The sequence below is a fragment of the Octopus bimaculoides genome, chromosome 4 (assembly GCF_001194135.2).
Source record: "Octopus bimaculoides isolate UCB-OBI-ISO-001 chromosome 4, ASM119413v2, whole genome shotgun sequence".
In the NCBI taxonomy this organism is placed as follows: Eukaryota; Metazoa; Mollusca; class Cephalopoda; order Octopoda; family Octopodidae; genus Octopus; species Octopus bimaculoides.
The window spans coordinates 44,407,114-44,420,703 of NC_068984.1; the positions used below are offsets into that span (position 1 = coordinate 44,407,114).

The following is a 13,590-nucleotide window of genomic DNA, read 5'->3' on the forward strand; positions in this document are numbered from 1 at the left end:
TTGGGTAATGACTAAATGAGTACAATTGCAAATACAAGTGGCTGAAATGGGGTTCCTCTGAAGGATCTATGAAGTAATGTTCTTGATAGGGTGCTTAGTTTGGAGATCAGAGAGTCTCTTCAGGTTGAGCCACTACTTCTCCACATACTACAAACATGCGATCAGAATGTCTCAGGAATGAATTCTTCAAGCAAAGTCAATCAGCAAAAGACCTAGGGGTAGACCAAAACTGAGATAGCTGGACAATATCCAGTCTTTGTTGGTTATGTTCGAGAATCCTGCTGGAAAGTCTAAAGACTGTTTCTTCAAGTTAGAATAATTGACCTTATCAAAAGCTTTCAATTGATCCAAATAGACCAAACCCTTATTGAAGTCAAGCTTGTTACCCAACTTCATTACAGTGTATCACATGAGTTGGAGGCTGTTCTAGATAGACCTGCTTGGGATCACACAAATCTGTGCTTTTCTAATTTCACTACTGGAGATAAGCCCCAACCTCTTTCCAAGCACATTCCCAAAAATTTTTAATTCTGCATTCAACAGATCTACAGACTTCATATTATTAACTATATTCCCGTTGTTCTAAGCTCGAAACAATTGGAAATTTATTCAGTTTGGCTGCCAGTTATAGAAAATGTCTGCCAAGACTTTGGTGAACGAGTCTAGCATGTATATGTAAAGCTCTTTGAGCAGACTATCCAGCTCAGGTGATCAGCACCACACAATCCCTAACCACCAACCATACAAAAACACAACTGATAATGAAGGACATAAAAATAATAAGATAGAAAATTTCTCAAACTTTGAAATTTTTTCTCCATTCACCATGATCAAAGAAGATAATCTTTCACACAAACAGCATTTGGTTTTCATGTGGCTACAGAGTTGTATCCAATCACTGAAAGAATAGAGTTATAATAAAAGATACACAACAGCAACTGCCACAAGCAGTCACACTAAACCAATACCAGCACCAAAGAGTTAAATATATCCACTTCAATATATCTATATATATATATATATATATATAGGAAAATGAAAAATAAGGCAGAATGCTAAACTGGAAGCATATTTTAATAAAGATTTCTAACCGGCTTTCATTGCGAAGCAAATTTTCAAGGAGAATGAAAATGTTTTCTACAATGAAGTACAAAATGAAGAAAATAATATATAAAAAAATGAATATACCAATACATTATATTGTCTTTGAGCTTTTGAAGTTCAATGGTAGTTCATGTATATAATGGTTGGAAAAATAAGGATGCATGAGAATTGAGAGTTTTTAGTTGGAGTCCAACTAAAAACATTTGTCTCCCCTTACACACACTTCCTGTTTTGACACCACACTTCCTGCTCAACACAAACTTTTAACCCTTTTTTTAAACCTAACACAACTCTCAATTCTCATGCATCCTTATTTTTCCAACCATTATATACATGAACTACCATTGAACTTCAAAAGCTCAAAGACAATATAATGTATTGGTATATTTATTTTTTTATATATATTTTTTATATATTATTTTCTTCATTTTGTACTTCTTTGTAAAAAAAATTTTCATTCTCCTTCTTGAAAATATGCTACGCAATGAAAGCCGGTTAGAAATCTTTATTAAAATATGCTTCCAGTTTAGCATTCTGCCTTATTTTTCATTTTCCTATTATTTCTCCACGTGCGGTTAACACAAACCCACTATTTACTGACTTATATATATATATATATATATATTTATTTATTTATTACACACACACACCCTCCATCATGGCTTACAGCAGGTTGATGAAAAAGGCACAAAGGTTCACTGCTCACTCCAAGCTACTAAACAAATTGCAGCAAGAAAGCTGCACCCAGTTGCATGGAGCTGAGTAAAATGGATATGTCTGAATTTATCAAAGATTAAATTGGGGCTTTATTACCTCTCAGCACTTCTGCCACTCAAGCCTATTGGATTGCTTTCTTTCCTTTGCCTCTTAGAACACATTACATAGCTCTGATAATGTAAAGTGTAGGTTCTGCATTAAAGAGATGACTGAGAATTAGTCTCATCACTAGCATGTTGGTCACAAGACCTCACCTAATCATTTCTTCTAATTTATTCACTAGTTCTTCTCTAATATTTTTTTCTTTATCACTACTTTTTCTGCTAAATCCTTTTCATCTAATTATAAACATTCGCTTCAGAGCAACCCGCAACTGGATACTGATGATTAATCCATCAACTACCACTTTATTAATTCATTAACTCAGTCATTAAAAGCTTTGCACACCAGGAATGATGCATTCAGCTCCCAACAACCTGTTCTCTGTCTATGCATTACAACTAAATTGACCATACAAATCATAAATTTGCAGTCTGTGTAGCTAACCAGTTTAAATTGTGAATAAATTACCTCTATCCACTGACCTAACAAATACCCTATTAGTTTGACCAAATGCAGCTACGCTATGCTTATATCATGTGAACTGCCTGAGTAGATATGAGAGGTTTTTACACCCTATTTTCAAACCCAAGATTATTTAAATATGCATCTAAAATACCTTCCTAGTCATCAACTACAATTAGAGAGTAGGATGCTTGAAAGAATGGTCTGAGGCACTTGAAACCTAGCTGTCCTGCCACTGTCAGAGCACTGACAGCAGCTAGTCTAAAGGCACTGTCTTTGCTGTTGTTCACATCCAGCACCACAATCTTATTAGATGAACTCAGGAAGATTGGCTGTAGTTTGAGGCACACGCCCTTTTGAAATAACATTACCATCATTGTCACTCAGTTCATGTTAACTATAAGATGTGGTGCACACTTCCCAGAAATCCTAGTCTTTCTAATGGTGACTACATCTGTGTCTAGTGACCTGAGGCCTTTGAGTGACATTACCAAGCAGGCCAACACCAGATCACATACATTTATATGTCCTACTCTGAGTATGACTATTTGGTTGGAAAAAAACAACAATGATAATAATACCAACACAAAAGAGAAAAAGAAACATTATTGTGAGTGTAAGGAAATTAGCTGTAATTTTATTCTTGATATTAGAAGATTATCTATACAATGCTGATGAGCAAACTGGACTTGAAGTGGAGGGAGCAAATTTATGTTTAAGGATCAGGACTAGTAAAAATTGACCAGATGTGATATGTAAGAAGAAAAAATAATGAATGTGTTAATAACTTTTTAATACTCAGATTCATCATAAAATTTTTGTTTTAAATTATGATACATCCTTTCCACATGACTATTTTAAATGTTTATGTTTTATTAAATAAAAATATTTAGATAAAAAAAAAGTTTAGGAAAACTTGAGCCACCCACCACCATAAATCCTGGTCAGTAAGAATCTGGATAGGGGTTGGAGGGAAGAGCACGAATGAATAAGGTGAGTTACAGGTGTCACTGTTGTTGTAAAACTAAAGTACACTCAAGTGTTGTTACTCTTTGTAGATGGCAGTAAATGCACAAAAAAAAAATAGTATCAACCACATCAAGGATTATTCATACTGCAGTGAATACAACAAAACAGTAAACATGGCAGTTGTTAACAGGAGAGAAATATAGCAGAAGGATTATTTTCTACAAAACATGCCACAGCTTTTGACATTTTTATAATTGCAATAGATGTGACATATGTGTTAAATAAAGCCTTGTTATAGCTGTCGAACTGAGATACAATTTTTGTAGAAGAATGATTACAACCAAGACACTTGTAATTTTATTGGTACTTATTTTAGTGATCCTACAGAGACATAATAAGATTTGAACCCACGAGCTGCTAACAAACTGGAGGGTTGGATCTAAAGAAGGTATTTATTCTAGTACTTCACTGTCTCAGTTGGTTCTGTTGCAGAAATTTCAGCAACCACAATGGACGTTTCTGGAGGTTGATGGTTACAACTAGTGTGACACAGGCAGTGAGCAACTGTGAAAGATCTGCTTGTTGGTTGATAGTATTTGAGTGACACCATAAACAATAAGCAACTGTTATAGATGTTTATCACTTGTGACAAACAAATGCTGATAACCCGTAGCAGATTTCACTACAACTGGTCAAAGTAGGTGTGACACGATGAGAAAGAGCATCTCTTACAGATGTTTAATCATTTCTGGATAAACTAGATAAACAGTTGATAACAATATTGAAATTAAAACAAAAAAATAGTAAATATAAATGTAACAATCAATGTTTGGTTAGTACAGCAGTTGTCAGTCCAACCGACTTTAACATCTGTCAACTACTAACATAACAGTTGTTATAAACATTTATACAACACTTGTTGATAGGATAGGATCTGATGTCACTCAAGCAGTAACAACATCAACAAATAATTCAAATAACAATACTAGTAACCATGGTTACTATGGTTATGACCAAAGTAATAAGATAATCCCACAAGGGAAGTGTGTGTATATAGATACATGTGCATGTGTACACACATACATACAAACACGGTTTGTTGACTGTACTCAACAGATAACGAAAGACAGAAATAACAGAAACACACTCCATGTTAAATATCTTTTTCCATCCATCAAGTTCAAAAGAAGATGACCATTTTCCACGCATACTGCATTTAATTTTCATGTGGATATAGAGATGTATCCAATCACTGAAAGAACAGAGCAATCATAGAAGACACACACAACAACAGAAACCGTTTCCTTTCAAGTAGAGAGTGTTATATCTGCCTATGTCACAAGCAGTCACATTAAAACCAATACCAACATCAGAGAGTTAAATGTATCCAATTCAGTAAATATATATATATATATTGTGCAGTATCAAATTTATCAGTCCTTCTGATATTGTATAAAGTGTTTTGCATCTCATTCTCCAGAGAAAATCACAAGAGGAAACCCCGTCCAACTAACCTATTCTTTGCCATCTGAAATAAAGTCAAAAAAGTTTCTCTATAGTGTGGCTCAACCCTAAACTCAAAATAAGGAGCTGCTGTTGATTGTGTTGGGCTTGAAGCAATGCTGCTAGACTGATGATCACATACTACAGTACCACCAGCACCACTGTCAACACTACAACCAGCTCCATTATCAACAGTGTCACTGCTAAGTCCTGGCAAAGGAATGAAACCTGGTGTGCTATCAAGGAAGGCTGTCACTCGGTCTTTGTTTGGGTGTTGATCCTGAAAACAAAGGGACACAGAGAGAGAGAATTAAACATTTCATAATAAAAGGGAGTCAAAATTATGACTTATATAAAGAGAATACAAAGCTGATATCAAGTCAACATATAAATGCAATATGTGTGAAAAGGCTTTTGAATGCAATATTATAAAACAATAAAACAGTTAGGCGTAGGAGTGGCTGTGTGGTAAGTAGCTTGCTTCCGGGTTCAGTCCCACTGCCTTCTACTATAGCCTCGGGCCAACCAAAGCCTTGTGAGTGGATTTGGTAGACGGAAACTGAAAGAAGCCTGTCGTATATATGTGTATCTGTGTTTGTCCCCCTAACATCGCTTGACAACCGATGCTGGTATTTACGTCCCCGTAAATTAGTGGTTCGGCAAAAGAGACCGATAGAATAAGTACTAGGGTCGATTTACTCGACTAAAGGTGGTGCTCCAGCATGACCACAGTCAAATGACTGAAACAAGTAAAAGAGAGAGTAAAGAGTTACCTTGAAGCTCATCTGTTTTGTCTGATCTTGCCATACAAAGGAAAGGACACAAGAGTCCTCCTCTAAGTCTTCCATACTAGTAGTAGCAGCAATAGCACCAGCTGCTGCTGAACTATTGCCACGCAAGTTGGTGGCAGCAGGACACTCTATCTCAGCAAGGGCAAATGTCTGAAGAGACATGTCTTCTTCACAATCATAAACAAACAGCAGTTCGGGGGTCAGCAGAAGGACAACTTTAGAGCCTAATCCAGCAAAGTCAAACTGTACAACATCAACAGCCATCAATAGAGTTGCTACTGGCATCACAGACTGCAGTGTTTTGCTGAGGAAATAATAGAGAAAAGCAATTCAGAAATATAATTCCTTATATCATTCACAGACAGCAGGAAGCCATAAATATCACAATACTTTTTTCATTTTTTTTTTTTTTTTCAAAATCTGTTATATCAGTATGTAGTAAGCAGCACAGAACACAAGAGAAAAACTCTGGATAAACTGACACCATAACTGTTTCAATTCCCAGCCGAAGATATTTCACTTAGAGCTCTACTGACATTCAAAAAAGGTATGAGCATCAATATGTCCCACTTTTTCTCTCATAAATCTATGGAGGAGTCTGGTAACTCGTCAAAACGAACTAATATTTATTATATCCCAGCAGTGACATCTAAAGAACTATCTGGCAAGCCAAACTCACAACCTGGAATTGATTTGTGACCGAAGCCACATCACTTCACTTACACCATTAATGTTTAGAGAAAGCCAGAAGCATCCTATTTCTCCTCTCCCCCTGTAAAATCTACTTCCTTATGTCATGTCAAAAATAAATCAATATTTCTCATGTCAGTTTTTATGTTTGGTGTATGTTGCAAGGTTCTACTTCTTTTGGATTTTTGTCAGAGTAAGAAATTTTACTTCTTAACCATTTCATGACCAGGAAGCAGTCATACAAGAATACTTTTTCGATAAGGTATGCACAGTTAAGTCAATGAGAGCTGCTAAGTAATCACTTGACTTGGTGGAAATAGCAACTTAAACTGACCTCGAATCCTACCATACCAACTTAGAAAAGCAGGACATATTGGAAATGTTGTCTTAGATGGGATGGTCATAGTTGGGACACCTCTGAACATAGGTGTCCCAGGGTTGACCAAAAGCTAAACATCAACAAAATAGACAGATGCAGTCAATGTTGTGCTTAGAAAGCCAAGTAAAGACAGTCACCAAAACTAGTCCGTCATGAAAGATTGTGGTTATTCAAGGTGTTAGAAATAGCAGCCAAATCTCTCTCAAACGACATCCTACTATCTTAAAAAAGAAACGACACATTGCAAAATGTAATCTTAGATATACTATGTCTGAAGTAAACACATAAACAGTTGGAATGCTTTTGACTATACGACTGACCAAGAGCTAAACAATAAAAACCACACACACACATACACAGAATAATGATTTCTTTTTTTTTTTTTTTAACACCTATTCAAGCTAAGTTTGAATAAAGCAGTATTTACAACACAAGAACGATATTCTGAATGGAACACAGATAATTGTTCAACAAAATTTTCCTGAGGCTCAGTCCTCATGACCTGGCTCTTCCTGGAAGTTTCAGATCAAATATCAATTTAAGTTAAATCTATTCAGTCACTTCGAACTGCAACAATGAACTTCTATTTGGGCAAGCACAACAACAATAACAACAACATATTCAAGCTATAATAGTGGCAGCATCAGCTAATTCACAAGCACCCAAATTTTGTGCAGGGTTAGCAATCACTTCTAGCAGTCTCCTAGGAACTAGAACAGCTCTACAGTGAACTGGTTCCATCCCACGCATGTATTTTAAAGTCACCACTAACATAGTCTTAGCCATAATGGCTTCAAAAACAAAAAACTAAAGAACAACTGTGACATGGTTTTACTATGGCCTGGTATTTCATGTAGCAATTTATTGAACTATATAATGTACAGTGTGGTTTTCAGATCAAATTAAGCTGATATATCTAAGAGGAGAAAAATTATTTGTTTTACTTATTTTCATGCACAATTTCACTTCTCAAAAACACCACAGGGTTAAGAAAGTCTTTTTGGTCTTGTCCTTGATAAGACAGCTTCTCTGCTATAAAATGTACCACATACAACCTTTTGAACTGGATGGTATCAAGAAGGGAAAACCAGGCATACAAACTATACCAAAAATCAAAATGTGCGTGAGAAGACCCGGCAAGCCAAGTAAGATCGTTGCCAGTGCCCCTGGACTGGTTCTTGTGCGGGTGGCACATGAGATGCACCATTTTGAGCGTGGCCGTTGCCAGTACCGCCTGACTGGCTCCTGTAGGATTTTCGAGCGAGATCGTTGCCAGTGCCCCTGGACTGGCTTGTGCGGGTGGCACATAAAAGACACCATTTCGAGCGTGGCCGTTTTCGTGCGGGTGACACGTAAAAGCACCCACTACACTCTCTGAGTGGTTGGCGTTAGGAAGGGCATCCAGCTGTAGAAACTCTGCCAAATCAGACTGGAGCCTGGTGTTGCCATCCGGTTTCACCAGTCCTCAGTCAAATCGTCCAACCCATGCTAGCATGGAAAGCGGACGTTAAACGATGATGATGATGATGATGATGAGCAAGAAGTGGGTTCTCCAGTCTGTTTAGAAGAGCAGTGATTTCAAATAAGAACTGAATTGGGTCATGATAACCTTTATGATCCATACCAGCATGGGAAGTGAACATGTCATGATGATAAAAATGACAACAATGATGATGATGAGCAAATGATGAAATTTCATTTGTCTTGACCTGATAGAAATAGATACCAATTCTTGCTCAAAGAAACTTTATTATTTTTATATATAAAAAAAAAAGGACACACTAGACAGTTTAGTCCTAAATACAATGTCTGAAAATAAGAGGCATAGTCATGGCTGGAATGTTTTGATCACAATCTTACTGACACAGAGCTCAGCCAGGGTTAAATAACAAACATAGCAACAAGACAAACACAGCAACAAGTGTAGGTGATCTCAATACATTTGCATACTACTATGAGCAATATTTGCAGCTTTACTTTAATGAAAAACAGAGAAAAGAAGCAACACTAGCACAACACATACATATAATCCGTGATAGAAGAATAATCTACATGATATCTGAAACCTAACAAATTAGCTTATGTAAGGAGATACAAACATAAACTGAAAACAGAAATGTGTCTATATATATATATATATATACACACACACACACACACACACACACACACACACACACACACACACACACACACACACACACACACACACACACACACACACACACACACGTATAAGTATATATATATAACATCAGAATGAAATAGTTGAATTTTATAGAAGAACATAAGAATAAACAAGCAGACTATAAAAATAATAAAAAAAGAAACCTTGTAAAATACAAATAATGAAAAGCTGTCCAAAATAGGAAACAGGAATAAAAGAAGAATAAAAAAAAACATAAACAAGCCTAAGAAAAATGATTACAAAACAGCAGAAAATGATAAAAGTAACTAATTATGAAAGAATTAAGGCAACAGATCTTCCTGTAGACAAATAGAATAATCTTCCTCAAAGATAAAACCTGATGATATTATGATAGTGAATTCTTTAATTTGACACAGGGCTACATATTTCTGGGAAACGAATATAACCAATAGCTACGATCTTAATGTCTTGCTTTTATTTTCTCAACTCCATTGGAATTAGAAAAGAAAAACTCACATCATTATTATCATCATCATTGTCTAATGTTCACATTCCATGCAGGCATGGGTTAGATAGTTTGACGGGAGTCGGCCAGGTAGAAGACTGCCCTAGGCTCTTGTATCTGTTTTAGCTGGGTTTTTATGGCAAGTTGCCCTTTCTAACATCAACTACTTTGCAGCGTGGACTGAGTGCTTTTTACATGGCACCAGCACAGGAGAGGTCAGTTTTGGTATGGTTTTCTAAATGCCAATAACATTACAGTGTGGACTGGACGCTTTTTATGTGGCACCAGCTCTGGCAGGGTCACCAAGTAACTTGTAAGACAAGGAATTTTGAGAGGGGAGGGGACATTGGAGGAAGGGATCTTGTGTCAGATGATGAAATAATAACAATTATAATGATGGTTTTGAATTCTGGCACAATGCCAGCAATTTTGAGGGGTGGAAATAAGTTGATACTTCAATCCTGTTTCTCAACTGGTACTTTATCAACCCCAAAAGGATGAAAGGCAAAGTGGAATTTGAACCAAGAGCATAGAGAGTCAGAAGAAATGCTGCTAAGCAGTTTGTCTAAAGCACAAACAGGTTGGCCAGCTTGCTATCTCAATCCTTTAGCATTTCAACCAACCATAATCAGCCCAAATATTCTACCCACACTGGCTAGATTTGGTCTCTCACACCTACCCTTCAATGACCTTCTAAAAATAAATAATTTTTAATCTATCATAAATTTTGATGTTGAGATAATATATGATTAATTCAAATTGTTTGAATAAATGAGTTTGACATTTGATATGATAATCTGAAAATGAAAGGGTTAATAAAATATAATTACAACAATAATAACAACAACAATAATATGGGAGAAAGAGAAGCAGACTGGATGCGATGATTGAAAGTGGGAAATAAAAAGTATGGTCACTGAAGAAGGCAAATGCTATATCTGATGTTGTTGGGGCCTTGGGTACTTTTAAGTATGAAGCTTACAAACTGGATTGGAAAGATAGGGGTAAATGTGAAGATAAAGCATTAACAAAAAACAGAGTTGTTCGGAACTGCACAAATTCTCTACAGAATCGTTGAAATCTTAATGAAGAATGCTACCTTAATCCACTAATTACAGAAAGCTCACACCTTGTAAAATTCTCCCGCAAAGTTGCTGTTAAACAACAAATAACAACAATAGTGGTTTCAAATTTTGGTGCAAAGCCAGCAACTTTTGTGAGGAAGGAATTAGTTGACATCAGCTACCTGAGTATTTGAGTGGTTCTCTATTTTATTGACCCAGGAGGGATGAAAGGTAAAACTGACCTCAGTGGGATTTGAACTCAGAATGTAAAAGGATGAAAGAAATGTGATAAGGCATGGTGTCTGCTCTAATGAATCATCCAGCTCACTGTTCAAATAATAATAATCATCATCATCATCGTTTAACGTCCACTTTCCATGCTAGCATGTGTTGGACGATTTGACTGAGGACTGGTGAAACCGGATGGCAACACCAGGCTCCAATCTGATTTGGCAGTTTCTACAGCTGGATGCCCTTTCTAACGCCAACCACTCAGAGAGTGTAGTGGGTGCTTTTACGTGTCACCCGCACGAAGGCCAGTCAGGCAGTACTGGCAACGGCCATGCTCAAAATGGTGTATTTTATGTGCCACCCGCACAAGAGCCAGTCCAGGGGCACTGGCAACGATCTCGCTCGAAAATCCTACGAAGGCCAGTCAGACGGTACTGGCAACGGCCACGCTCAAAATGGTGTATTTTATGTGCCACCCAATAATAATAATAATAACAGTATTGGTTCCTAAGTTAAGTACAAAGCTAGCAATTTGGAGGAATGGGAATTAGTCAATACTATCAACCCAGTATTAGACTGGTACTTTATTTCATCAACTTCCAAAGGATGAAAGGCAAGGTTGATCATGAAGGGATTTGAATTTCAGAAATGTAAGAAGCCAGAACAAATACTGCAAGGCATATTATCTGATGGACCTCTGTGAATTCACCCAATAATAATGTTAACAATTTATCTCTGAATGAAATCAAGAAATTATCCAACTATAACAACCTGCAAATAGAGATAATGAGATTATGAGGTTTTGATAACAGAAACATTCCCCATAGTAATAGGTGTCTTGGGAGTGTTTAAAAAAAAATCATGCAAGCAATTATATAAGCAAAACCACAAGATTTTTAAACATGGTTGCAACAGCCAGAGAAACACTGCTACCAGGCACTGTATACATATTATGTAATTTTTAATACATTAGCCAAAATACGAAAATGAAACAGATCAATGCATGCATACACAAAATTGCACATGATTATGCAGTGGAAATGATTACAATAAAAATAAAACTATTGAATATAAAATTTATGATGAAAATAAACTGAATGTGGCATGTCAAGGTTATCCTGGTCGAACTGATGTGAACATTCATCCTATTAGAGTTAAACAACTACATTATGAAGTAAGTCTCTTGACCAGCTAGAAATAGTAGCCAAATCACCCTTGCTTCACACCAAACTATGTTATACAAAGGAAGATCTCATGGTTGTGTGGTTAAGACACAAGGTTTTCCTCTTTCAGACCAGAAAATAATTCAGCTCTGTTTATTTGCTGGCTCTTTACAAAGCTCAAATGAGACCCACAATGAAATATAGTCTTCATATCTGTAATAGGGATGTTGTTATAAAAACAAAAGTGTCCTATACTCTTTTACTTGTTTCAGTCATTTAACTGTAGTCATACTGGAGCACCACCTTTAATCGAGCAAATCGACCCCAGGACTTATTATTTGTAAGCCTAGTACTTATTCTATCAGACCCTTTTGCTGAACTGCTAAGTTACGAGGATGTAAACACACCACCATTGCTTGTCAAGCGATGTTGTGGGGGGGGGGGACAAACACAAATACACACACATATATATATATATATATATATATATATACGACAGGCTTCTTTCAGTTCCCGTCTACCAAATCCACTCACAAGGCCTTGGTCAGCCCGAGGCTAGAGTAGAAGACACTTGCCCAAGATGCCACGCAGTGGGACTAAACCTGGAACCTTGTGGTTGGTAAGCAAGCTACTTACCACACAGCCACTCATACGCCTATGTTTCATCTAAAAGAAGATGCTCAGGTTGATTGACAAGGACTCACTTTACCAACATACTATAATTTCTAGCATACTAGTGTGTTATCTCCTCATTCTTTCTCTTCTACTGCTACCACAACAGTCACTGCTTCTTTAGAGCTTGATATCTATATACCACATCAACCCAAGTCCACTTAACCCATTACCTACCAGTGATCTCATATGAGATCACTTAAAAATTACAAATTTCATAATTATCTGTCAATATTTACACATATCTAACCTTTTTGTTAAATCTACTAGGTATATTTCTCTGATATTCAAATGAGGTTTGCTAATTTTTCACCCAATATCTCGCTTATTTCTATTTAAAATGTTATTTTGATCATTCCAGCATGTTTCTAAGGCTGTTTTATGCTAGAAATCAAAGTTTCATAAAAAAAATTCCAGTTAATAGAATTATGGGAGGTAATGGGTTAAAACACAGTTGTTGTTCCCTCTCCTCTCATTACACATTGTGTATCTTTCCTCCCAAGCCCTGAACTAACTATAACACTTAAGCATCCATTCTTCCTGGACTGTCAAGCCACTGAAAATTCTCATCTACCAAGATTTTCTTTCAGACAGCCATCAATTTACTGATGATCATAGGTCTGCTCAGTCAGAGCTGATGGCGAGCTACACAACAACTAAATGAAACTTTGAGCCAAATCTCCCTCAAATAACATACTACCATTTTGAAAAAAAAAAGGAGTGGCTGTGCGGTAAGTAGCTTGCTTACCAACCACATGGTCCCGGGTTCAGTCCCACTGCATGGCATCTTGGGCAAGTGTCTTCTACTATAGCCTCGGGCCGACCAAAGCCTTGTGAGTGGATTTGGTAGACGGAAACTGAAAGAAGCCTGTCATATATATGTATATATATATGTATGTGTGTATGTGTTTGTATGTCTGTTTGTCCCCCCCAACATCGCTTGACAACCGATGCTGGTGTGTTTATGTCCCTGTAACTTAGCGGTCCGGCAAAAGAGACCGATAGAATAAGTACTAGGCTTCCAAAGAATAAGTCCTGGAGTCGATTTGCTCGACTAAAGGCGGTGCTCCAGCATGGCCACAGTCAAAA

At 36.8% G+C, this 13,590-nt stretch overlaps 1 protein-coding gene across 1 annotated transcript; it reads right to left on the reverse strand.

The window, feature by feature from the left end:
- Positions 1-2,990: 2,990 nt before the first annotated feature.
- LOC106884511 (uncharacterized) lies at positions 2,991-5,985 on the reverse strand. The gene is made up of 2 exons (XM_014935931.2): positions 5,631-5,985; positions 2,991-5,137 (listed from the first exon to the last, which is right to left on the reverse strand). Exons 1-2 carry the CDS (start codon positions 5,931-5,933, stop codon positions 4,841-4,843), a joined length of 600 nt encoding a protein of 199 aa, XP_014791417.1. The 5' UTR covers positions 5,934-5,985; the 3' UTR covers positions 2,991-4,840.
- Positions 5,986-13,590: the final 7,605 nt, after the last annotated feature.

What these genes read in the sequence shown, in the direction of transcription:
- LOC106884511 (XM_014935931.2), bottom strand. Translation starts at nt 5,933, where the DNA reads ATGCCAGTAGCAACTCTATTGATGGCTGTTGATGTTGTACAGTTTGAC. An exon ending in CAAAACAGATGAGCTTCAAG is followed by an intron (nt 5,138 to 5,630) that starts GTAACTCTTTAC and finishes CTTTGTTTTCAG; the next exon opens with GATCAACACCCAAACAAAGA.